Source organism: Anolis carolinensis, chromosome 2 (genome assembly GCF_035594765.1).
Source record: "Anolis carolinensis isolate JA03-04 chromosome 2, rAnoCar3.1.pri, whole genome shotgun sequence".
Taxonomy (NCBI): domain Eukaryota; kingdom Metazoa; phylum Chordata; class Lepidosauria; order Squamata; family Dactyloidae; genus Anolis; species Anolis carolinensis.
Window position 1 is genome coordinate 167,657,373 of NC_085842.1, and position 22,561 is coordinate 167,679,933.

Sequence of the window (22,561 nt, forward strand, 5' to 3'; positions counted from 1 at the left end):
GAAGGTCTCGGCTTTAGTCTCTATCATTCCTTATCCTCTATCAGCTTCTGGTTTCTGCAAGCCACATCTGTTTGCTCTTTTTCCCTCCCTCCCTTCATTCTCCTCACACATACACACCCACATCTAAAGTTTATTCTGCTTAACAGAGATTAAGTGTGTAGGTAAAAATGTGAGTCTCACTGGCTTGAATGAATTGCTACTCCTCCTATTCACACAAACAGGCAGAGTAGGTTTTATTTTAAACCTAGCATACATACATACATACATATAAATATCTAGTGTTGCCTGGATATCTAGAGGGCCATTTCCCCCCTGTTTTGTCTTCTTTCTCTTTCCCACCTCTCAGACCTTTTCTCCTTTTGGGTTGCTGTGAGTTTTCTGGGCTGTATGGCCATGTTACAGAAGCATTCTCTTCTGACGTTTCACCCACATCTGTGGCAGGCATCCTCAAAGGTTGTGAGGTCTATATTAATATTGGGTTGCTGTGAGGTAAAAATGTGAGTCTTGCTGGCTTGAACGAATTGCTACTCCTCCTGTTCACACAAACAAAGGCAGAGTAGGTTTTATTTTAAACCTAGCATACATACATACATACATACATACATACATACATACATACATACATATAAATATCTAGTGTTGCCTGGATGTCTAGAGGGCCATTTCTCCCCTGTTTTCTCTTCTTTCTCTTTCCCACCTTTCAGACCTTTTCTCCTTTCTGGGTTGCTGTGAGTTTCCGGGCTGTTTGGCCATGTTCCAGAAGCATTCTCTCCAGACATTTTTCCCACATCTATGGCAGGCATCCTCAGAGGTTGTGAGGTCTATATTAATATTGGGTTGCTGTGAGTTTCCAGGCTGTATGGCCATGTTTCAGAAGCATTCTCTCCTGACCTTTCACCCATATCTAGGGTAGGCATCCTCAGAGGTTGTGAGGTCTGTTGGAAACTAGGCAAGTGGGGTTTATATGTCTGTGAAAGGTCCAGGGTGGGAGAAAGAACTTTCTCTTCTTTCCTTCTCTCATTTTTCTTTCTTTGTCACATCTTCTCTCTTTTCCTTTCTTTCTCTTCTTTTTCTCTTTCCTCCCTTCCTCACAATGTCCCCATGGGAACATGGCTCTTTCCTTCCTTCCTCCCTTTCCCTCATACACATGTCCCCTTTCTTTCTCAGTGACATTACAAAGGGCCATGTCACCTAGCAGTAGCGTTTGTGGTACATACATACAGATTTTTACACACACACACACATATACACATTATACTGAATATACCTTGCCTAAGAAAATCACAGGTGGTTTTGCCAATTCCTTCCTCTGAAATGATGCCTACGGCACATGGTATTCATTGGCAGTCTTCCATGCAAGTACTAATCAGGACTGGCTCTTCTTAGATTCCAAGATCTGATGGGTTCTGGTGCTTTAGGATATTTAGCCTAAAATTCCTATAATTCCAGAGTATTGATCATGTTGGCTGGGACTGATTAGAGTTGTAGCCTACTGTCATTAAAATGAGCAGTCCTAAGGGAAACAGGCAGCTTCTATTTTTTCCAGAATTTGTTGTCGAAGGCTTTCATGGCCAGAATCAATGGGTTGTTGTGAGTTTTACGGGCTGTATGGCCATGTTCCAGAAGCATTATCCCCTGATGTTTCATCCACATCTATGGCAGGCATCCTCAGAGGTTGTGAGGTCTGTTGGAAACTAGGCAAGTGTGGTTTATATATCTGTGGAAGGTCCAGGGTGGAAGAAAGAACTCTTGTCTGTTTGAGGCAGGTGTGAATGTTGCAACTGGCCACCTTGACTAGCATTGAATGGCCTTGCAGCTTCAAAGCCTGGCTGCTTCTTGCCTGGGGGAATTATTGATTACTTCCATTGATATCAGGCCTGCACAACCTGTGGCCTTCCAGGTGTTTTGGATGTCAGCTGCCAGAATCCCTGACCATTGGACAAGCTGACTAAGCCTTCTGGGAGTTGAGTCCCAACCCACACACATTCTGCAGGCCAGATTTATATCCTGCTTTCTTTATGTATGATAAGATCAAGAGGCACTACATGGCTTTTCTTCTACTCATTGGAAAGATGAGTATCCTACCTCTCCTCAACCCAAACTCAGATCAGGAACCAATGAAGACTTTGCCAAAAAATGAAGGCTGACCTTTGTATATCTAGAAAGAAAGACAAATGTATATTTTAAAGTGGCTGCAAGGGGAATTGATTAAAGAAGTTATAAGGGTTGTTACTATTAGGTACAAGATTCACAGTGAGTAGTGATGAAGTCTAGTGGGTTCACAGGTGTGGGGAAGAAGGGAAAGGGTTTGTTAGGATTGTGTAATGTGTCTGTTTTGTCTCTCTTGTATACAGTAAAAATAATACATAGAAAAAAATAATAATAAAAAGGAACCATTTCTTTGCTTGCTGGATACCAGAAACATTAGAGGAGTAGCTGATGACTGCAAATGATAACACAGACTGTTGTGTTGTGAAAACAGGAAAGTACACAGACTGTGATTTTCCAAGAAAGTGATCTTTCATAATAATAATTTTAAAAGTCATGAGTGATCACACTCAGTCCCCTTCTACACGGCCATATAACATCCAGATTATCTGCTTTGAACTGGATTATTTGGTAGTGTAGACTCATATAATCCAGCTCAAAGCAGATAATGTGGATTATCTGTTTTGATAATCTGGATTGTATTGCAGTGGCTGAAGTTGAGTGCAGCCTCCAGATGCCAGAGATGGAAAAAGATGGGAAAAGCCTATACCTCTGTTTATGCATTATCTGTTCTTGTCAATTGTATAACGGCATTTAATGTTTTCCGTATACGTGTTCTGTAATTCATCCCGAGTCCCCTCAGGGAGCTAGAGTAAAATATAAATACAGTATATTATTATAAATGGCTTTTAAGAACTGCTGTACATCATTTAACCATATTGCTTTTAAACTGCTTTTTGTTATTTTAATGGCTCTAATTTATTGAATGTTTAATTACACTTTAATGTTTACTTCTAAAATGTTTTAAGCTATATTTGTTTTCATTTGTGAATAACCTTAAGTCTTCCTGTGTGGTAGAAAGGTGGGATATAAATAAAGGTAATAATAACAATAACACCAAAAGTAACAATACTATCTGTATGTAATAAGAATTGTCTATAAGAATAATTGATATTCAGTGCGGTATAGTAAACGTATCCAGGTTCTGAATGTGAGTTGAACAAATATGCACAAATTTGTATGAACACAAGAGGTTTTTCTGGCAATGATTCGAGTATTTTGTGCTGTCACATTCAAATACCATTTCCAGCTCGCAACTGCTTGAGCTAATACTAAATGGACTGTCATAGACACGCATAGATATACCCTGGGGATCAAACGTTCCATTAGGAGTCTGTCCATAAAAGTCAATTAATCCTATTAATGCAAGAGATTAATTTCTGTTAATAAGTATGTGACATAATAGCCTCACTAAGTGCACAGAACAGAACCTAATGCTAAATATGCCACTACAAGTATATAACCAAAGCCTTTGCATGCTGACTATTACATTCAATACCGGATCCATGTATAGGATTGCAGTCATAGGGAAAAAAAGCCTAAGTCACAACTAGTCATAAGGTCCCTTCTGTTTTTCCTAAGTTTCCCCTTAATAAGATTATTGTCTCTTGGAGGACAACATTAAACCTTTTGCTCTCTCCTTTGAAACGAAATAGGTACCTAGTTTTTACTTCATTGGTTTTTCCAAATGGTATATCTTTGTAGAAGCTGAAAATAACTGAAGATTATAAGAGAAGTAGGATATTATTTCACAATCAGTTCTCTGGAGCAAATTTTAAGTGGAAGATGAACTGCAAATGCAATTTTGCACACGACTGCTTCTTTTATGTGTGTCAATTTTTTGTGGAGCAAATTTTTAAACAGAAAATGGATTAGCAAATGCAGTATTGTACATAACTGCTTCTTTTGTGTATGTAATTGCCAGGTTTACAGTTACAGGTCTTGTGAGCTAAAAGGTATAAGTATCTGGTTACTTGATTGTTTTTAAAAATTGTGTTACCTTCCAACCTCGTATTCAGAATATGGAAAAGGGTAGCAGTATCCTCTGGTTCATATTCACCAGGTCAGTGGTTCTCAACTTGTGGGTGCCCAGATGTTTTGGCCTTCACCTCCCAGAAATACTAATAGCTGGTAAACTGGTTGGGATTTCTGGGAGTTGTAGGCCAAAACACTTGGGGACCCACAGGTTGAGAACCACCGATCAAGAGCTTTTCCTTAATCTTTGCTGTAGACCAGTGGTTCCCAACCTCTGGTCCTCCAGGTGTTTTGGACTTCAGGTCCCACAATTCCTAATGGCTGGTAAACTGGTTGGGATTTCTCTGAGTTGAAGGCCAAAGCACCCAGAGGGCGCCACTGCTTTACAGGGTGCATCTACACTGTGAAATCGATTTAGTTTGATTCTACTTCGACTGCAATGGCTCAGTGCTATAGAGTCATGGGATCTGTACTTTGATGAGGCACCAGCACTTTCCCTCTTCTTAAAATTGAAGTTTTATTTCTTCCTGTTTCTTTCTTCTTCTCCTAGGGAACCAACCATTGGAAAAGATGACCACGTGCTACTACAATGAGTCAATTGAGTTCTTCTACAACAACAGTGGCAAGAAGCTGTCCCACATATGGAGACCCAAGGATATTTTGGTGGTCGCTCTTGGCTTGACGGTCAGCATCATTGTGCTCCTCACCAACTTGCTGGTCATCACGGCTATTGTCATCAACAAGCGCTTCCATTATCCCATCTACTACCTGTTGGGGAACCTGGCAGCTGCTGACCTCTTTGCAGGCATCGCTTACATGTTCCTGATGTTCCACACTGGACCCAGGACAGCGCAACTCTCTCTCAAGACCTGGTTTGCCAGGCAGTGCCTTTTGGACACCAGCTTGACAGCCTCAGTGGTCAATCTCCTGGCCATTGCAGTGGAGCGGCACCAGACAATTTTCACCATGCAGCTTCACAGCAAGATGTCCAACCAGCGGGTGATGATCCTCATTGGCTGCATCTGGATCACAGCCTTGCTGCTGGGCCTCATCCCTTCATACGGCTGGCACTGTCTCTGCAATCTGAGCGATTGCTCCCGGATGGCTCCCCTCTACAGCCGCAGATATTTGACCTTCTGGGCCCTCTCCAATCTCTTCATCTTCCTCATCATGGTGGTAGTCTACACTCACATCTTCATCTATGTGAAGAGGAAAATGGCCCGGATGTCCAAGCACACCACTTTCCATCCCCGCTATAAGGACACCATGATCAACCTCATCAAGACAGTCATCATTATCCTCAGTAAGTTGTTCTGTCATTTAGTTTCCCTGAAAGTGTGAAACCTCCAGTTCCCATTTTGTTAGTTTCTTTGTGAACAGAGGCAGATAACTCATTCTTTTCTCGATAAAATGCTAGTGTAGTTGCTGCGTTTTGATAGATAGATGTGCCATTTGTTCAAAATATTAACAATATAGGGGCAAGGGAAATGCTTAGGTGATTAGTGGCTTGTGGAGTTAAGCACCAGCTTCAACAGACTCCCAGGAAAAGTGCCTTCTTGTGGGCCTCAAGCAAAACGCATCTTCCCCGTGCAAGATCATTAAAAAAGAGATAGGGAAAAGCAGCGATGGAAGCAAACTGGTTTGGCAGCAACAAGAAACATAGCTGCCTGGGTCTCCCTCAGGCTTGTTCTATAAAGGGAAATTCTGGGCAAAGCAGCAGGTGAGTCAGGGACAGACCCTTGGGGCATTGGATGTGAGGTGCTGTCTTGCCCAGTGCTTCTCTTTAGAGAACTGAATGATTCTAATTTGAGGTAGACAAGAAGTCCAGTGTCAGATTTCACGAAGCTGGATCTGGCATTTGCTTCGTCATGTTGGGTACAGAAACTGGGCTGACTAATCTATCGTTTCTTTTCACACATGAATTCAAGCAGCTGTGGCTTGTTTCAACTCCAGTTAATAAAAATCTAAAATCTAATCTTTGTTTATGAACAAGCTAACATGGTTTCTTAACAAATTACAGAAGTCATCATGGAACAGTGAGAGAAAGCCAGCATGGTGTAATGGTTTGAAATGTTGACTTTGACTCTGGAGATCAGTGTTTGTTTTCCCATTCGACCATAGAAACCTGATGGATGACCCTGGGCTAGTCACACACTCTCAGCCCCAGAAAGCCTGATGATAGGGTTGCCATACCATTGGGTTGCCATACCGTTGGCATAAGGCGGAAACAACTTGAAGGCACACAACACAAGAGCACTGAAAGTGCCAGCAGTGATCTGCAAGGCTCTATAGGTCCAGGTTATCTGAGAGAATATTTATTTATTTATTTATTTGCCCGCCCTTCTTACCCCAAGGGGGACTCTGAGCAGCTTAAATAATTAGGCACAATTTGATGCCACAGTTCAACAATATACAACAAAGCAGTATATAAAAAAAATAAAACAAATAGAACATATAAATATAATAAAACTTTTGAATGTAGTACATAGTCCTACTGCCATCATTAGTATTGTTCCATTATGCCGAGTTCATATTGCAGTGCCCAAATGCCTGAGTGCATAACCAAGTTTTCACCCTTTTTCTAAAAACCAGGAGGTAGGGGACCAGTTTGATCTCACTAGGGAGGGAATGCCACAGATGAGGGGCCACCACTGAGAAGGCCCTGTCTCTGGTCTTCACCAATTGCACCTGCAATGGAGGTAGGACTGAGAGCAGGGCCTCTCCAGAAGATCTTAACAATCTTGTTGGTTCGTAAGGAAAGATATGTTTGGATAGGTAAGTTGGACCAGAATCTTATAGGGCTTTTTAGGCTTAAGCCAGCACTTTGAATTGTGCTTGGTAGCAGACTGGCAGCCAGTGGAGCTGATATAATGGGGGGTTGTGTGCTCGCTGTACGTCGCTCTAGTGGGCAATCTGGCTGCCGCCCGTTGGACTACTTGTAGCTTCCGAACAGTCTTCAAAGACAACCCCATGTAAAATGTGTTGAGGTAGTCTATTTGAGATGTAACAAGAGCGTGGAGTACCGTGGCCAAGTCTGACTTCCCAAGGTATGGACACAACTGGTGCACAAGTTTTAATTGTGCGAAAGCATTCCTGGCCACCGCCGAAACTTGGGGTTCCAGGCTCAGTGACAAATCCAGGAGGACTCCCACGCTGCAAACCTGTGTCTTCAGGGGGAGTGTAACCCTATCCAGCACAGGCTGGATGGGGTTACACTTTGTTCAGCCTTTCAACTGACTAGGAGTACCTCTGTCTTGTCTGGATTCAGTTTCAGTTTGTTCATCCTCATCAAGACCGTCACAGCTGCCAGGCACCAGTTCAGGACCTGAGCAGCTTCCTTAGCAGCAGGTGGAAAGGAGTGATAGAGTTGGACGTCATCTGCGTGCATATTGTTCTCCCATATGAGCTTGTCCATGTCTTGAGATTTTCAAGGAAGGCCTTTCTCTTTATCACATTACCTTCACATATACTTCTGGTGAGAACACAGGAAAGCACTTTCTCAGTAGCTGTTCCCAGGCTCTGAAACTCCCTCTCTAGAGAGAGTAGACTGGCACCCTCCAGAGTGTCCTTCCGGTATCAAACAAAAATGTCTTTGTTTCTACAGACCTTAAGGATTTGGTGGCTCAATTGGAAAAGTCTATATTGGCTATATTTGTTTTGTTTTTTTATATATTAAAAAAAACAAGGGGTGGGGGGAACAGAGTTTTCAAGATATTGTGGGACTTTGTCTTAGCAGCTGTGGTTAGCATAGCTAGTGGTGAAAGAGCCTGGGAGCTGTACTCCAACATCAGAGGGTCACAGCTGGCTCTATCTGACACAGATGCTTGCATGTAGGCAGTACATGAATGCATATGTCCACTAAGTGCAAAACCTTTCTGCCAGGTGGTCTTGGCTTTGTTAAATAGCCAGGTCACTTGCAAAGCATTTGTTCTGCATGACAGATGCAGTTCTAGCCTCCAGACAGCTGTTTTTGACAGACTGACTTTGAGAATACTGCCCTTGACCTCCTCCTGATCTGTGTTTATCCATCCATTTATCTCCATGCAGTCTCTTTGAAATCTATAGTCTAAGGCCTATAATTGTTTTTAACTGTGGTTATTGTAGGATTTGCAGTACCACTGCAAATAAAACCACAAATTGTTCTATACTATACTCTTTTTCTTTAACCAGCCTGTGTTAGACCTTTGTCTGTTAGACATCAATGGACTAAATTGCAGTGGAGCTTGGGAGAAATATAGCTTCTAATGCTTCCCTGCCTGCAGGTAATTCTTACTTCCCACAGTCAACTAGATGAGTGGATATTTTCATGTCTGACTTACAGACATTAATTATTCAGTCTCTGTGTAATGGTGTGTCCCCATGTTGCAGGCTGTGGAATTAGCTTGGAGCAAGAGCAGACAAAATGCAATTCTTCAAATATTGGACTATTACTTTCATCAGCCCTACCAAGCATAGACAACTTTTGCTGGCTTTTTGGGGTGCCACACTTTGCCCATTTGTGATGTGTTGCATTGGGATGCTAATCCACCAGGTCATTGCCTCTCAGCCTCTTGTCCTCCAGGTGTTTTCAACTTCAGCATCCAGAACTCCCTGTCTAGTGGGCAAAGATTTTGGGAACTGAAGTCCAAAACATCTGACAGGCCAAAAGTTGAGAATCATTGGTGTAGATTGGCCATTCTTTCCACCAAAAGATAGCATTCTTTCAATGTGCTGAAAAACAACTTCTGGTCTCTGCAGCTAGTCAGCCATACCGGCTTGAGTTGTAGCCTGAGAAGACTGCATTAAGTTTCCTCCACCTCTTTTATCTCTTCCTTGATTGTTCATATTTAACCTTTGTTCTGATGGGATATCCTAATGAAAATTCTCTTTGGAGTCTCCACAAAAGAACACTTAGATTGTTCACCAAAGTTCCCCTTAGTTGGCAGCTGCAGACTTTTTTGAATGATGGTCCTCCAGTTAACTTCAGCAGGAGAGTAGTTTTGTTTCTATGCTGCTAATGTTATTACTTAAGTTGCCAGTGGCTGCTGCTCTCTTTATCAGTTTATCCCTGGGTTGATAAGAAATGTCATTCCCATGCTTTGTTTAGCAGCAGAAATGCCATACTAGCTCTGCAAAAGTCACTGTTCATATTCCAGCAATACAAGCATTGGAGGTGCTCATACAAACATTCAAAGAGGTCTTCATCTCCATATGTATCCTAGTGTTGGGCACAATTGTTCCAGCTGTTTTTCTAACCTGGTGAGAAATCCTCTGGCTTTATCCTTTGTGTTTTTCGGCTCTTTCCCAGTAATGAAGAAAGAATTTCAGCAGATGTTGTTGATCATGTAGCCAGGTAACAAGCAACCTGTGCTAAACTGCCCACATCTGCACAACTATCTGTTTTTTGCACCTCTTTGGGCCCATAACTGTTAATGTGATCTAGCAAGGGCCCACCTTGTATTTTCAGATGGATGTCCTATACTGACTCAGCTCATCATCAGATCCTACAACCCATCTATTTTATCGACCAACCCTGCAAGTCCTTAGCAGAGAGATCTTAGTAGCCATCTGATCTCCTTTTAACTGGAAATACTGGGGATTGGGACTGGATCTGCATGCATGTAAAATACATGCTTTCCTGCTGAGCTCATGCTCCCTTCAGAGCACGTGAGATTGCTTCGAGGCTTGCCTTGTGTTGGAAGCTTTTCAGTCACTTGTGTCTCAAAACCCAAAGTTGAGCTGTAAGGAAGTGAAAGACCACAACACTATGATTCACTCCAAACTGGTTAAGCATAGGTTTTTGTTTTTTCAAGGCATGGTTTGCCTCCTTTCTCCTTGCAGAGTGTGCTGGGCCTAAACCGCAAGACCTTGTGGAATCAAGCCATGTTATGTATTCACTGGGTTGCTCCAAAGAGCCTGCCAACACTTCATTCTCTGGAGCTTAGAAGGAGCCAGGAAAATGCAATTGGGCTTCCTTCCTGCGCTGATGAGATCTCATTTGGCTGTGGGCAAGTGCATGTGGATGTGTGGCAGGGGTCTCCTTGAGGTCTTGGTATGGTAAGATGATCAAGTGTGGAATGCATGATTGGACCCAAAGGGAAATGAATTTCATTCCTAAAAACCAAATATAATAATCCTTGCTGATGTCCCCATGAGTTTTATTTAAACAAAGTGTGAGTTAGTAAGGCAATAGGAAAATCAGGCACATACAGGGCCTGCTAGCCTACTCTTAGGTGCAGCTCAGGCAACAGGTTTCTGGATATCGCAAAAGAGCAGCAAATAGTTGTTTGATTTTCTTGTTATGTTTTTCAGTGTCTGGAATAAGAAAAGGAGCATATGCAGTTTTCCAGCCTCTTGTGTTTGGCTTTGAGTAATCTATAACTTCAAGTGTGCAAATTGGGAGAGGAAGGACTTTATCACATGAGGCTGGCAAAGTGGAATTTCAGTAGGAATCAATGTCTTTGACTGGTACTTGTCACATGATGTCCTTTTCATTAATGAGTAAAACCTATCAATGGTTCATAATTTTACTCTCTCCCATGACTGGCTTCTGTGTGACTTTTGTGTGGTAGGTTCCTTTCACTACAGTTCCAATATACTAGCAGTAATGTGGCATCAGTGGGAATGATTCTCCTTCCTTCTCTCTATTCCCAAACAGGCTGTTTTCATCTGTATGTCTGTCTATTTTCTTATTTTTAAATCCTATTGCCATAATTGCAAAGTTGTGGTAAAATTAAAATAAAATTATTTAGAAAACCAAAACACATGCTAGATAGAGCATAGGACAGGAAGACTGTGGATACTGTTCTGGAGACTGTGAAGAACACAGGCCACAGCACCATAGATTGCCCAAGCAGCGCTATTGTGCTAGTGCAGAGACGTGATAATGAATGTTTTAAAACTAGTGTATTTCCATTTCTATGTGGCAAGACATAGGCTGATGTGGTAAAGTCCAGAAACACCATTTGTTGTGCCACAATGAAGAAGCAAAACATTGTGGTAGGGATGTTGGAGGGCAGTCAGTTGGGCTGGGGATTGTATGACCTTCTAGATCAGGCACTGGCGAACTTTGGCCCTCCTGGTGTTTTGGACTTCAATTCCCATAATTCCTAACAGTCGGGAGGCTGTTGGGAATTGTGGGAGTTGAAGTCCAAAACACCTGGAGGGCCAAAGTTTGCCTATGCCTCAGCTAGATGTTGTTTAACCTGCAACTCCCATCATTCTTCTTCATTGGCTGCGGCGGATAAGGCTGCTAGAAATAGGATAAGGCTGCAGGGTTTCTACTTCTACTGTAGACTGGGCTTGGCTTAGCAATGTCTTCTTCAGCATTTGAATGTTCATTTTTAACGCCAGCTCCACATCTAAGGAAAGCCCTGGACTAGCTGCTGAGAGTGGGCTTCCTCTCTTTGCCAGAACCTGCACTGTTTGATGTTTCATGTTTAGGCTTTGGTGCCAAGCAGGGTCGTCAGCCTATGTGCACCCGGCCTGACGCTGCAATCTGAGTAATGCCAGTTCCACTCTGGACCCATTAATGTCAGGGGTAGAATCAGGGTCATATATACAGAAGTCATGTGTATGTGAGGACTCAAGACACTAGTGGTTTCTAGACCAGGTTTGGAAAGGTTTGGGTTCCCTCTGGAACTAATTGATTCAATATGATTGTGTTATGCCGGGTGAATTAATGTGAAAAATAGAAAGAGTATGTGCATATTGCTCTGTACTTTTGATCCACTCACCTCTTTGTGAGTGTATGTCAGTAGCAGCCTCAGGTATGAATAATGGAAAGCAAGGAGAAGGCTGATTGTTAGGTTAGCCAAAACAGAATGCAAACTGTGTTTTGTAGGTGCTGGTGTTTGCTTGCCAACTTGTACTGGTCAGTTGTGGATAGAAGCAAAGCATTTTCAGATGATAGGAGAGACTATTTTGATTTTTTTTGTGGGTTGTGTAGAGAATTATGAACATGCAGGCACTGATATAGAGTCCATTTTACTGGCCACATCTAACAGCTTTGGAGCCCAAGCATAGTAGCCTATGCATATTTAAGCCCTGTGCAGAAGGAGTCTTGAACATGAGGAGTGTGGATATATGGCTAATAGGTTTGATCCTTATTTTTCCTCTCCATACCTCTACACATATTTGCACATATTTTGATTGTGTACACTGGTTGTTTGTCAACGTCCTTTTCTTCTGCCCATCCATTCCTGTTGTACTTTTTCAATTGTTGCTCTTTATGCCTAAATTGGTTACTGCTGCATCTCTTCTCACCTCTTCTTTAGTCTGCACTGCTACAGTAGAGTCTCACTTATCCAACATAAACCGGCCGGCGGAATGTTGGATAAGCGAATATGTTGGATAATAAGGAGATATTAAGGAGAAACCCATTTAAACATCAAATTAGGTTATGATTTTACAAATTAAGCACCAAAACATCATGTTATACAACAAATTTGACAGAAAAAGTAGTTCAATATGCAGTAATGCTACATAGTAATTACTGTATTTATGAATTTAGCACCAAAAAATCACGATATATTGAAAACATTGACTACAAAAATGTGTTGGATAATCCAGAACGTTGGATAAGCGAATGTTGGATAAGTGAGACTCTACTGTATTTTAGTTTTCTCTTTGTTCAGGTGCACAAACCAGTGTTTAATCTCACAAGAATCCTGGATGAGATGTGTTTGCCCAAAGTCAACTTGTAAAATCTTTAGCTGAATGAGGTTTTGAATAGGATTACAGTACATGTAGCACAGAGGTCATTTCTTTATTCGTCTTCAGTTAATTCATATTGATGTTTCCATTTAGTTTAATGGGGAGCCACAATGAAGGGCCTTCTTATGCCTGCAATGTTGGTGATTTAAATCCAGATGGCATGAGTTTCAGACATTCTGCCATGTCTCCAGGGGGAATCGGACTCATCAAATAGTAGAAAGGTTACCAAAGGTTTCCCGTTTTGCAACCATTTGTTAAAAATGCACTGACACTTGCCAGAATCTCCTCAGGGTATTTGCCAGCATCTCTCCTGGTTATACTGATGATTTTACTCTTTATGCACTTTGTAAGAAGATTGCTAACATACCCTTTAGTCTACAGCACACAACCTCTGTTCAACTGGCTGTCTTAAAAGCACCTTGGTCTGATTGTTTGCTTAAGTTTGTCACTGGAGCTTTGTGTTTTATCTGTGCTTAGCCATTGTTGGTTCTGTCCGTCCCTATCCCACCCCCATATTATATTTCTGAACCTTGTGTCCAAATAAAATTGTGCCTAAAATGCAAAACAACTGGAAATGAAAGGAAGTAGGAAGCAGAATGATACTCCTTGTAGGGCAGTATTATCAAACTGTTTATTAACAATATTTGTATACTGTTCAAGAACTAGCATCTCTGGGTGTGTGTCTTTGCTCCTCCAAGTTGCAACCCCATTAATTTCATAGGGTTGTCCTGGGCAAGGACATCTCAGAGCGTTTTTTTTCCCCCAGTTCTTTTCTCTGATATAGAGCCTATAGCATCTGGTATTCATTGGCAGTCTCCCATTCTAGTACACTAGATTTCCTTTGACTAGAAGCTGGCCACTTGGAGTGCCTCTGGTGTTGCTGTGAGAAGGTCCTCCATTGTGTATGCGGCAGGGCTCAGGCTGCATTGTAGTAGATGGTTTGCTCTTCCCCACACTCGCATGTTGAGGACTCCACTTTGTAGTATCATTTCTTAAGATTGGCGCTGCATCTCATGGTCCCAGAGCACAGTCTAGTATAATCTGGTATAATGCCAAGTTTTTAACTTTGTTTGTTACCCTCAATTGGCTTATGACATGAAAATTAAATAAATCCTAGTATGAACCAGGGCTGACCCTATTTAGCTTTCTAGATCAGACAGGATCTGGTGCCTTTAGTAGTTAACATTTATGGGTTTGCCTTAATGTTGCCATGTCAGAAATGAGGTTTTCCTTGAAGGAATTCCCTCTTATTTAGAACTGTGAATCTGACTGTCTCTCAGAAAAATATATAGATTCCCTTCATTCCTTTATAGATTTTTACCTCCCCCCTCCATCTGTGATTTCCCTAAAATACGATCAGTATTACAGAGCAGCATTCCTGATTTGCAATCCACTCTCACCCCCTATAATACTTTCTGTATACAGTAGAGTCTCACTTATCCAAGACTTGCTTATCCAAGGTTCTGGATTATCCAATGCATTTTTGTAGTCAATGTTTTCAATATATTGTGATATTTTGGTGCTAAATTCATAAATACAGTAATTACAACATAACATTACTGCGTATTGAACTACTTTTTCTGTCAAATTTGTTGTATAACATGTTTCGGTATTTAATTTGTAAAATCATAATGTAATTTAATGTTTAATAGGTTTTTCCTTAATTCCTCCTTATTATCCAAGATATTCACTTATCCAAGGTTCTGCCGGCCCGTTTAGCTTGGATAAGTGAGACTCTACTGTATTTGTTCGTTTTTGAGATTATGGTACTTTAAAGGCTGACTTTTGCATGATACTTTTATCCACCTTATTTTTGATTTACTACAACTGGCCCACCACACTTGTGGAGTTACAGGCACCTCGAGTTCCAAGTAGAGGTATAATTAATGATTAATTAGAATTGTTGCTATGTGCTTTCTAGTCGTTTTGACCTAGAAGGACCCTAAAGCAACCCCATCGCTGGACTCCAGATCTGGGCTCTGGTCTGTGTGTGTGTGCGCGCGCGCGTGCGTGTGCTAAAGACCAGGCCCTCCAGCTGGATTCTCTTCCTTTCTTTCTGGACATAAGGGGGTGGAGATGGGAGGAAGCCCTGTGTGCCTGGAGCAAGGGGCAGGGAGTGGTGCTGTGCTTTTGCTGCTTTGTCCCTTCGTGGGCCACACCAACTCCTTGTGTGGACTGCATCCGGACCCCGGGCCACATGTTGTGCAAGTCTGCTTTATACCTTCCAAGCAGGAAGCCTCAACATGATTTTAAACCCCCTTCCTGCCTATCCACATCTTTAGCCTATCCTTCTGCTGCCAGATTTTAAACCCCTTTCATGAAGGTTCATCTATAGGAGGCATGGTCAAACTTGGGCCCTCCAGGTGTTTTGGACTTCAACTTCCAAAACGGTAGTCTGTTAGGAATTGTGGGATTTGAAGTCCAAAACACCTGGAGGGCTGAAGTTTGCCATTCCTAATCTATAGCGTCTATTATTTCTCTACTTAAAATAAATAGCTTTTTGTGCCCTTCCTTGTAATGCTTTTGCCTTCTTGTTGCCTGGCCACACCCTTTGGCTCACACTTAGATGTTTGACCACCACAGTCTGATGTTATCCTTATTTCAAGTGTTGCCTTATTATTGATCAGGAATAGATTTGTTTCTTCATATGGCCCTGCATGGGTGGGCTGACCTCACCAGTTTCTCACAAAGAAGAGAATAAACTTGGTGCCAAGCAAGTACTGTAGCACAGCTTGTCTTAATCTAATATGTTGCTACTGATGGATGAGGCTCTTGACCTTTGTATACCTGCTTTCTCTACAACAGCTGTATCTTCCTGTCTCTGGCATGAACAGAATTCCAGAAAAGCTCAAGGCCACCTTTCAGCAGGCTGGGCTTCTTATGTTTTGTGCTGCTTTAATTTTAGTTCATTTATAAGTGATTCAGTCTTCAACATCTCTTTGGATACAAGAGCCTTACATGAGCTCTTTTTGTAAGAAATGGGAGGGGGGGTTGAAGCAACAGAGGGAAGCCTTAAAGATGAATAGTTTCATGTTGACTTTAAGAAAAAAGATGCCTAATGACATGGTTAGGATCTCCAGCTGAGAACAGGGTGGAGTGAAGTAATAAACTTGAATCTGAGCAGAGTGAAAAAAACATACAGGAGTGGGAGTGCATAGAATCATAGAGTTGGAAGAGACCTGATGAGCCATCCAGTCCAACCCCCTGCCAAGAGGCAAGAAAATCGCATTCAAAGCAACCCCGACAGATGACCACCCAGCATGTGTTTAAAAGCCTCAAAAGAGGGAGCCCCCACCACACTCCAGGGCAGAGAGTTCCACTGCTGAACAGCTCTCACAGTGAGGACGTTCTTCCTAAGGTTCAGGTGGAATCTCCTTTCCTGTAGCTTTAAGCCATTGTTCTGCATCCTAGTCTCCAATTTAGAGAGACTTTTACTGGCCTTTGTAAGAGTGTGCTGGTTGTGTGTAAGTTTTGACAAGAGCTTAGAAATTTATCTAACATAATATTAGTTTTATATTCCAAGTCCCCGGTAGTTTGCTATTGTAATATTTACTTTTTAAAGTAACTTTTCCATTTCTTAGAAGTAATTGACATAATAAACTAAAATTCTGAATCCAAAAGTCATCTGTATGTACAGGTATATCTTTGCTAATACAGTGGATATGTTCCTGGGTAGCCAAAATAACATGGAAAAGATCCGTCACAAAAATGGAAGAGTATGTCAAAGTAGGAGCCCCCAGTGGTGCAGCACTTTAAACCTCTGAGCTGCTGAACTTGCTGACCGAAAGGTTGACAGTTCCAAACAGGGACAGCAGGGTGAGCGCCTGCTGTTAGCACCAGCTTCGGCCAATCCAGCAGTTCAAAAACATGCAAATGTGAGTAGATCAATGGGTACCGCTCCGGCGGGAAGGTAACAGCGCTCCATGTAGTCATGCCGGCCACATGACCTTGGAGGTGTCTATGGACAGTGCCAGCTCTTTGGCTTAGAAATGGAAATGAGCACCAACCCCCAGAGTTGGACACAACTAGACTTAATGTCAGGGGAAAACCTTTACCTTATTTCAATGTTTTTTGACACACTGTTTATTCAGAACAAACAATATGTAGATACACAGATCTGGTCAACATTCTGTGAAGGAACAAAAACATTGTTAATCTTCTAGAGAATATTTGGCATCTTCTCTTGAAATCAACCGAGGGGTGTTATTTTCTGTCACCACTTCCCATTTTTCTTCTCCATTTTGGTGACCAAACTTGCAGATTTATGCTTAAAAACAAACATGCTAGGACAGACTTACCTGTTCTTTTCTCTTCTCTCTGGTTTGCTGTTCATGCATGCTCAGGAAATGATTTTGGAGGCAGCTGCTTGTTGACCTTTTCTGTTATGGAACTCCTGGTGGTGCAATGGGTTAAACCCTTGTGCCAGTAGGACTGCTGACCGAAAGGTTGGTGGTTCAAATCTGAGGAGCGGGGTGAACTCCCATCTGTTAGCTCCAGCTTCCCTTGCAGGGACATGAGAGAAGCCTCCCACAGGATGGTAAAACATCCGGGCATCCCCTGGGCAATGTCCTTGCAGATGGCCAATTCTCTCACACCAGAAGTGACTTATAGTTTCTCAAGTCACTCATGACACAATTTTTTTTTCTGTTGTAGGCAGGCCCACACAACCACAGTAGGAATGGCTAGATGTAATATTCTGCTTTTCCCCATCTCAAACTTTTATTGCATTGCTTGCTGCAGAAACGTTACTGCCCAGCACCAAATATCTGTGTTTCCCCAGGCATTCTTCGTTATTATCCTAATGCTGAAGTTGCTTAAGAAACTTCTAGCTAGACGGAGTATAAGAAAGTGGGACACAGTGAACACAAAAATACTGTATTTCATTGCATAATAGTTGCCATCACATAATAGTAGCCCCCCTTTTTTGAGGTTCCGTTTTGATATTTAAGAATTCCTTGCATAACAGTCGCACTCTTAGTTCACGGTTGTGACTATTATGTGAGGAGGCAACATCTGCCCAATTGCCTCTTCCCTCCAAGCTTTGGAGAGGCGAGTTCACCCTCAGGAGCTTGGAGGGAAGAGGCGCAGGGCCGGGTGAGCCTTCAGAACACACTCATGCCATGGTTAGGATGTTGCACTTCTATTTGGTTATGTTGTAAGTCCCTCAAGGAAGAAGGCTGTCTTTGGGAGAAGAACGCTGCTCCCAAAGCTGCTCACTCCTATTCCAATGCTAGGCTTGTGAAGCAGTTCTGAAACAACTGTTCGAGCCAGCCTTCCCAAACTCCTCGTCTCCAGGGTTCTCTTCTCTAGCCAAACATTGGAGAAATATTCTGGCCATGGCCTTATTCTTCCTGCCACTGTGCCTGTCTTCTTATACATTGGCATAGTCACACTAGCGAAGTAACCAATAGGATTCTGGCAAAACCTTTTTCTGGTCCACAGAACTACCAACACTAACACCCTCAATAATTTCAGTGGAGCAGCTGAACCTTGTGATATTCCTAATCTGTGATTTTTTTGAGGCCGCATATCACAGTTGAGAAAGCTTCAAGTCATTATGATTATACAGTAGAGTCTCACTTATCCAACATTCTGGATTATCCAACACAGTTTGCCTCCCGCCCCAATCCACAGCTGTTTCTCTAGGCAGCAAGGATTGAACTTTTTATGGATTTAATTTCCAACAATGTTGCTACTGTAAGTTCATATTATCCAATTCTATCTTTATTTGTAGTCAATTTGTTAGTAGCCAATGTTTTTGTAGTCAATGTTTTTAATATATTGCGATGTTTTGGTGCTAAATTCATAAATACAGTAATTACTACATAACATTACCGTGTTTTGGACTGTTTTTTCTGTCATTTGTTGTAAAACATGTTTTTTGTGCTTAATTTGTAAAATCATAACATAATTTGATGTTTAATAGGCTTTTCCTTGATCCCTCCTTATTATCCAACATTTTCACTTATTCAACATTCTGCCGGCCCATTTATGTTGGATAAGTGAGACTCTACTGTATCACAAAATATCACAAGCTGTCTCTTGTAATTTACAATGGTTGTCCCATGTCAGAAAACTCAAGAGTGATGAATACAAAGAGTCAAGACACACTTTGCAGCATCTTCTTACCACAGAAACAGGAAGTTCAAAGTTTAAGTTTGATAAATACCAACATTTTAAAAATGCTGCAAGACTGATCTGAGGAACACAGGGGAATGTTTATGAGTCAACCAAATCAGCACTGCACATTCCTGACTTCTGCTTAAAACTGGATAAAATCAGTTTTCCCTTTGCTCAGCCCTGCAAAATCCTGCATGTACAGCTAATATTCCCTGTTAAATTTTGCCTCTCTTCCTGCCTCTTTTCCTGCCCCACTTTAAGAAGTGTTGGGCACAGAAACTTAGTGGTTCACTCCCTTGCCATAAAAAAAACTGATTAAAGTTATATTTTCTAGCATGATAGGATCTATTGTAGGGTTATGCCCCATTCAGATCTGTGATTTACTGTTAGATGTGGACTTGGGTTCAAATATCAGCTTATAGATGTTCAATACCATTGTGGTATCAGGTTTGTAAAATTTTATAGACTTGTTACATTCATACCAAGCACTTTTACTACAACATTTGGCCATCGGTCATTTTGGATTATGGCTCCCATAATTCCTGGGTGTTTGTGGCCATGGTGAGTGCAGCTTCTGGGAGATAATTCCAAAATGCCTGGAGGGCTAAAGATACCCTATCCATGCTGCATGTGATTCAAGACACAATGCATGGTCTTCCTTGCAATGTTTATCCACTCAACAATCCTGTAAGGCAGTGGTTCTCAACCTGTGGGTCCCCAGATGTTTTGGCCTTCAACTCCCAGAAATCCTAACAGCTGGCAAACTGGCTGGGATTTCTGGGAGTTGTAGGCCAAAACACCTGGGGACCCACAGGTTGGTCTAGCACCTAATTATTATTGTCTCTTATGTTAATATGCTGTGGATATCAAGAAGTGGTACCAATGTTTGTATAATGTTTGGCCAGACATCTTCTAATGGATTCTTCCACTTCTACCCCTAGGTGCATTTGTCATCTGCTGGACCCCTGGACAGGTGGTACTCCTATTGGATGGCCTTGACTGCAAAAGCTGCAATGTGCTAGCAGTGGAAAAGTACTTCTTGCTGCTGGCGGAAATCAATTCGCTTATTAATGCTATTGTCTACTCCTACCGGGACAATGAGATGCGCAGCACCTTTCGGAAGATCCTTTGCTTTGCCTGCTATAGGAATCCAAAGTACTCACCAGCTTCAGTCAAGTCCAGCACCACAGAGCATAGGATATTGCCTCAGAATGGACATTCGATGATGGATTCCACCCTCTAACTCTACAGGTTCAGGATCCTCTAGACTGTTCATTGGAAGCCATTCTCAATTATATGTCTATCTGAAACGGAAGCTGGATGCTGTGGTTTCCAAGTGGCTTTAGCATTGACTGGGAATATTGTTGCAACTGGTGGTGATTTTACCTGTGGATTTGGTCAATGCCTGAAAGCATCTGCCTTCACCTGTAGTGCCATGTTGTGACTGTGTGTCTTCGTCCGGCTGAAGCTTGTGTATCAGGACTGATGATACATAACCATGTTTCTGGGACATTGTGACTCTTCACAGGCAACACAGCAAAGGAATGAAGGTGTTTGTTTTGTGTCACAACTTCAGAGGCACCTTAAACATTTGTTGTGTGCTAAGGACCTATTCAAAATTGGTTTGCACCGAAGTTTCTACAAGACCTGTCTTTTATCTTCTTCCATCCCTTCCATGGGCTAGTATGCCAGTATTGCTCTTTCTGTTAATGGTCCACAGGTGGACCTTAGGACAAATTTCTTTTGACTTGTTCATAAAACACAAACTTGGACAAACTTTTGAAAAGTGGTGGGACAAAAACATTGAGGTACATGCATCACCCCTATGCTTGTGAACTGCTGTTTTTAATGCTTTTTTTTCAGTTTGAGGGGTGCCAGTGTCTGCCAAACCAAAGCAATGCATCTATATATTTCTCCAAAATGTTTATGCTAGCCCTTTTCAGTATTATTGCCTAATTTGGCAGAGCCATCCCAGGGTTAAGATATCAAATCTGCATTCTGTGGTATGCATCCTCTCCTTGAGGGTCTGTTACAACCTGAGCTGGCTCTCTTCTTGAACTATATAATTCCCATGAATTTAGCACAGGGAGAATCTAGATTAAGGTTCCAGATTGATAGCTAAATTCATGCCATGACAGATACTAGCATCAGTCCATACCGATGGAGTACAGACACTGCAACAAGCAAAGGCAAGAACTGAACATATAAAGAAGGAGGTTTCTCCACTTGTTTTATTTGGTACTCAATAGTGATTTTAATGCAAGCCCATTCAAGGCTTACCTTTCCAGCTGTCTTCTGCCCAAATTCCCAGCTCCTTTGTGGTAGAAAGAAATTACCCTTGTATTCTTGAAGCAGAAACACAGTGCCCATGTAGGTCAAAGATGAGAGATATGTGGCTCTCAGCATGTTACTGGATTACAATTCTCATGATTCCTCCCCCTGGGACTAGACCAGTGGTTCTCAATCTGTGGGTACCCAGATGTTTTGGCCTGCAACTCTCAGAAATCCTAGTGGCTGGCAAACTGGCTGGGATATCTGGGAGCTGTAGGCCAAAATACCTGGGGACCCACAGGTTGAGAACCACGGGTATAGACCAACAGGATTAAGCTAAGGTGGCATGTTGCTTGGGAATCTCCCAGTAGCATGAGAGGGTGGGTTTGCATTTATGCGGTACTCATCTGAAAGACAGTGGAGGATGCAGCAGGTGAAATATTTAAGTCAGCAAGGAGATGCTCTGCTCAAAGGCAGTCCTGTTGTTTGACTTTTCTTCCCGTTGCACAGAGGCACCATGCTGTTCATAAGCTGACAACCCTATTAAAGACTTGATCATTTGAATCAAACAATAAATATATAGGGATCTCAACCCAATTGAATTTGGAAGAAACCATGTTTCACTACAGCTACTTACATTTCACTATATAGGACCGTCATATCGAACTGTTGTCCCTCTGGATGTTGTTGGACTAATTCTTATAGAATCATAGAGTTGGAAGAGACCTTGTGGGCCATTCAGTCCAATCCCCTGCCAAGAAGCGAGAACATCGCATTCAAAGCACCTTGCCACTTGCTGTACTTGGATTGAGTAAAGTCCCTGTGCAGCCATAACTGGAAGGTCAAACTTCGTTCACCCAAAACTAGAATTTCCCAACCTTCACTGAAGTATTTGTTCTTGAAACTGTAATTTTTTAAAAATTACAAAGGATAAAATCATGCTTTAGTATCATATAAAAGTAATCGGGGAGACATGGTTAACCTGAAGTGTTCAGGAAGCAGAAAACCTCATTGTTCAATTCTAAAATATGAGAAGGTACATATTTTGGACTAAACAAGCAAATCCCTTGCCAATACTTGAGCTGGTTACAATGAAGGGATGCTACAATTCCATAACATCTGGAATGCTACATTTTCCCCACATTTCCCCAGATCCTGTATACTAGGTGTGCAAAGTGCAGACTGTGCCCTTCTGTGGATATGGGAGTGCAAAGTACAACCTTCAAAGCTCCCAGGAAGTCCATATTTTTATTAATTGGACCAATTGTCAGTTGCTTTTTTTGCCTGAAAATTATCTAAAAACTCCCAGAAAGTACAGTGGTTTGCTTCCTATATCTCTACAAAACACCCAAAATCAAACAAGCCAGTCAAAGTGGGCAACTAGAAGCACTGTCAGATCACCTCAGCTGCCCCAAAATGTACTAGTACAGTCCACTAGACAGGAATGGCAAGT

General features: G+C 42.0%; 1 protein-coding gene across 4 annotated transcripts in view; it reads left to right on the forward strand.

Annotated features, from left to right (window-relative positions):
* The window catches only part of lpar2 (lysophosphatidic acid receptor 2), a 58,809-nt gene extending 37,104 nt beyond the window's left edge, over nucleotides 1-21,705 (forward strand). For all 4 annotated transcript variants that reach the window (XM_008114438.3, XM_008114437.3, XM_062971038.1 and 1 more), the window contains exons 2-3: nucleotides 4,574-5,326; nucleotides 19,779-21,705. In XM_008114438.3, the coding sequence (XP_008112645.1) occupies nucleotides 4,594-5,326; nucleotides 19,779-20,080 (1,035 nt within the window). In that variant the 5' untranslated portion in view covers nucleotides 4,574-4,593 and the 3' untranslated portion in view covers nucleotides 20,081-21,705. The remainder of the gene's footprint in view (nucleotides 1-4,573; nucleotides 5,327-19,778) is intronic.
* Nucleotides 21,706-22,561: the final 856 nt, after the last annotated feature.